Genomic DNA, 4,933 nt, shown 5'->3' on the forward strand with positions numbered 1-4,933 from the left:
TTACCTAGTGAACTTACTTTACTTCCTTGTGTTCTTCCTGTTTAGTCAACTTATTTTGCATCTGGTGTTCTTCCTTTTGACGTCCATATTTTCATATTATCTAATGTAGTTGAGTCACTGACTCTAGTTGCATGATGAAAATTTCCGTGTTAAGAGTTACATCACACAGATCTCCCCCAAGAATTGAGTTGCGTCATTTACATGGTTAAATACCATTAGTTTAGGCTTTATAGTAAAATTGAAAAGATAATCAGCTTCTTGGCCCAAAGGTTATAACTATGTTGAAACTAATCCCTCTAGTCAGGGATAGTTTGATTTGGGATGCCATATTCATTTAGAAAAATTCCTCAAGGACCCAAAATATGAGACCAATAGAGGGGACAAGTGAGGTGTCTCCCACCTATTGGATAATGAGCTGGTCATCATTAATGATGGCCAACTCATTATCCAATAGGAGGGAGACATCTCACTTGTCCCCTCTATTGGTCCCATATTTTGGGTCCCTGTAGCAAAGCATCTTTATACCACTTTGATTCCAAACCCAAATCAGTTACCCATTTAACTTGTTCCTCTTTAGAACCTCAAATCCGTTTGGGCTGTTCCATTTCAATCTCAAACAAAGCCCATTTCAAACCTCTTCTCCTCCTCTCTCTCCTCTCCAGCTTCTCATTCACCCTCGTTGTCTCCTCTATTTTCTACACTGATATCCTCTTCCTCTTCATGTCCCTCTCACTTTCTGACCACCTTGTCTTGGAGCTGAGGAGATCTCGGATGAGGAGAAGATCCATTTTCTGACCACCTTGTCTAGGAGCTGAGGAGATCTCGGATGAGGAGAAGACCGGAGAAGGAAGAGAGGATGGCGAGGGAGGGATTGATTGCAGGAGTTGATGCATGAACATGTGTGTTTCTCGATCTTGATCAGATTTGAAGTGAGAGAGGATTAATTGGTTCAAGTTCTTGACTATTAATTGTTGATCTGCTCATGTTCAAGACTTGGCTTGATTTCTTGTTCCTCCGTTCTTTTTCTTTTTTTGCTTAGTAAGTAATCTCATTCACCAATAGTAAAAGAAGCGCAAAACTGTTTATGTACAAGAAATCAGCATTGGCAGATTATGCCAAGCAGAACTACTCGAACTAACTAAAAGAAAGACTCTCTCCGATACTAACATCAATGGTAAATGTCATAAACCAAAACAAAATCCCATTGCCAGGATCATCTTCTTCTAGGTAAGAGTTCAGGGTCAATCCTCATAGCCTGGCACCAAACTCTATTAGCCTTTGTCTCCTTCAAATGCACTACTCTGCTGCAAAGAACTTCGATCGCAAAATGATCTCCTGCAAGCATTGCTCCATTGAGATGAACTTACGCTTAGAACATTTTTATTCCTAGATATCCACAAATGATACATGCAAGCTGCAACCGAAGCTTTCTGAATGCTGTGAACTGCAGATTTTCCTCTCATAACCTTCTCCATCCATTCAATGATATCATTCAATCTACAGGAGGCATCTGGTAATTGAATGAATCTCATGACAGTTTTCCAAACTCGTAAACTGTAAGCACACTCAAAAAAGAGGCGGTTCTTCGTTTCAATTTGATTACAGCAAAGTGGACAAGTTTTCTCATCAATAATACCAAACCTCTTCATTTTGTACTTTGTAGGCAGCCTATCTAAACATGCAATCCAAAATATAAATGCATGCTTGGGGACTGTATAAGAGGACGACACCAATCTAGTCCAATTCTTTTTGTCACCAGTTGTAGCAAGAAGTTTGTATGCACTTGAGACACTAAAAGCTGGCTTGTGCCATCTGCACCCCGAATCATCAATATCAATACACTTTAAAGCTTCATCTCTTAATTTGAGCAATTTTCTCAACTGCCATGAGAAGTGAGGCTTAGGTTGAATGGACCAGAAGTCACTTTTTTTGAGGTAATAGGCATGAATCCACCTTACCCACATAGTATCACACTGCAGAGTGATGGCCCACATATGCTTTAACATGAGTGCATTATTAAGCAATCCTATAGAGTACAAGCCTAATTCACTAGAGCATTTAGGAGAGTAGACTTTAGTCCAAGAAACCTTAGCTTTTCTGTGATTATATAACATACTTGAGCATAGATAATCTCTGCGGATTTGCTCAGCATTCTTAATGACTTTTTTACGCAGAATAAAGATATTACACCAAAAATTCTGCATTCCATATAGAATAGACCTAATCAACTGAAGTCTACCAGCAAAAGATAGCATTTTGGATGTCCAACAGTTAACTTTGTTGGTCATTCTCTCAATAAGTGTTGCACAATCTTGAGAGGACAAAGTTTTTGAAGTGAGAGGAATTCCAACGTACCTCACTGGCGGTTCACCTACAGCAAAATGCAGCAGATCGAGTATTTTCTGTCGGACATTATAGTTTACTCCTCCAAAATACACTTGACCCATTCATTAGCAGATGAACCACAGGCATGTGAGAAATGATTAAATCTGTCCATATCGCCTTGAGAGAATTAAAATCCCCTCTACAAAAGAGCATGAGATCATCAGCAAAACAGAGATTTGTGATCTGTATTTCAGAGATCGGTCATTCCCCTACCAAGGTATTCCATAGCTAGCACAAACAAGTAAAGGTGAAATGGGATCACCTTGTCTCAAGCCTCTAGCTCCTTCAATTATAGGACTCATTTGTCCATTGATACAAATAGAAAAAACCACTGTTTGGACACATTCCATAACCCATTTCCTAAATCTATTGTAGAAAGCCAAGGATTTGTAAGAGCTGATTCAAGAAATCCCAGTTTAGTGTATCATAAACTTTTCTTAAATCGACTTTCAGTACACGTCCAGGACTGATTTGCTTTCTTCCATATTTGCGCATCGATTCCTGAGCCATAAGAATGTTATGGGATATGCTTCCGCCTTGAAGGAAAGCCCCTTGAGCATCACTGATTAATGAACCAATAACATGCTTTAACCTATTAGTTAAGACACTGGACATACGCGCGTAGAACACATTGCGACATGCAATAGGTCTGTGTTCAGAAGTATAATTTGGACATGCAGACTTGGGAACAAGAGTTATAGTAGTAACATTTAAGGTTTTGATGAATATAGCATGCTTCATATTTGAGTAACTTCAAGAACTCCTTAAGATTATTAGCCTGCTCTTGAGCTTTCAATGCAGAACAAGAAGGATTCAGCATCGAAGCAGCTTGAGAAGATAGCAATTTCTCTCTCTAGCAATTTGCACTCTCTGGCCAATGCCACCAAAATACTTCTTATTGAATTCTTTAAGCCCCCACTTTGACAGCCTTGAGTTTTCTAGCAATTTGATGTAGCAAAGAGCCTGAAACTTGCTCAGACCAATGTTCATGAACAACAGATAAGAAGAGCTCATGATCACTCCAACAAGCAAGGAATTTAAAAGGGGGTTTTCTTGGAGAGGGTTCATAAAAATTCATCAATGCTGGACTGTGGTCAAATATTCCAGGTCGTAAAAATTCAGCATCGACGAAGGGAAGGGAAAGCTATTCATCCAAGCTTGATCAATGAGCGCTCCGTCTTAACTTGCAGTGAACATGCTTATTGCTCCGTGTATAGAAACATCCTTTAAATTGAAGATCAGTAATCTGTGCATCTCTCATTACAGACAATAAGCAGATCAATCACCGACGGTAAGTGGAGGAATAGGAGGCGGCGGAACCAGGAAGATCTCGATTGAAAACCAAGTAAAGAAAAAAAGCCCTAGGCGCACATAATCAATACGTGTGGGTTTGAGAGAATGTCATTCGTGAAACCCTAAGTTGGTTTACAGCCCTTGCGACGACGAAGAAATTGAAGCAACGTAGAGCGAAGAGACCATTCTTTGATGTGGAAGGTTTATCAGTTGTTTTTCTTGGTGTAGGTGTTTTCTTGCTTGATTAATAGTTAGTTACTGATGATGATGGAAACTGATTGTTCACGTACAATGCGTGAGTTCAATTCTCGTCTCGGTGATGGATTTTTCGATATAAAAAAAATATATTACTACGTATTTCGTCATATTTATTAATGTATGTAGCACAAGTGCGCTCGGAGTAGGGTGAGCTTTTTCCAAAAAAAAAAATTTTGCCGTCAAGCAAAAAATTGCACTTTAACATTCAGTTTGATGAGTGTCAGCTGCTTAACAGAATGGAAGCATTTGGTTTTTTTCCCCCACTACATCCATCGCAATTAATTATATAAATTTTGGCATACCAATTCAGTTTTGACAATAATTTGACAGAATGAAGAGAACATCTGTAATTTGTAGAATGTAAATTTTAATTATAAACCCAAAAAATTTTACTTCAAATTACAAAAAACACCCGCTAACTTTTATATGCATGTTCTCATAGACCAATTTTGTTATTTTTTAAACGCAAGGTATGTTGTTGTACCTATACATGAAAATTAAAATACGAAAAGAGCCCTCGTCCAGAATTTGATTGTGTTTCCGCTCCGTCCTATCATACTCAGGTGTAGGATTGATAGTTCTCAAAAAGAAAAGAAAAATGAATTATTATTATTCGCCAATGATTTATAAAGGGTTTTTATGATTCTGATTTGTTTTTTTTTAATTTCCTATCACTGATTCGTTTTAAAATTTGGAATTCTAATAGAGCAATGACTATGAAGATTTAGCACAGTACAAAATCTAGGATTTAATACGAGGAGAAAAAAAAAACTTCTTCCCTTTCTTTCTCTGGTCAATTTCGCAATTTCGGTGATTCTTTTTGGGTTTCCTAGCAAGTGATTTTGTTTAGCACGAATGGGAGCATTTGGAGAGGGGTCCTGACTGATTTATGTGATTATTTATGGTTTTCTTATGTATGGTTTTGATATACTTAGTAAATACTCAAGTGCCCCTGAGCATGAATTCATGGTTGAATCTTTTCCTCCTTGGTTGTTCA

At 38.1% G+C, this 4,933-nt stretch overlaps 1 protein-coding gene across 1 annotated transcript; it reads right to left on the minus strand.

Moving 5' to 3' along the window:
• Positions 1,272 to 2,447, minus strand: LOC109845723. Its single transcript, XM_020414996.1, has one exon. It carries the CDS (start codon positions 2,445 to 2,447, stop codon positions 1,272 to 1,274), a length of 1,176 nt encoding a protein of 391 aa, XP_020270585.1.

This window comes from Asparagus officinalis, chromosome 6 (assembly GCF_001876935.1).
Source record: "Asparagus officinalis chromosome 6, Aspof.V1, whole genome shotgun sequence".
NCBI lineage: Eukaryota > Viridiplantae > Streptophyta > Magnoliopsida > Asparagales > Asparagaceae > Asparagus > Asparagus officinalis.

What these genes read in the sequence shown, in the direction of transcription:
- LOC109845723 (XM_020414996.1), bottom strand. Translation starts at nt 2,447, where the DNA reads ATGGGTCAAGTGTATTTTGGAGGAGTAAACTATAATGTCCGACAGAAA.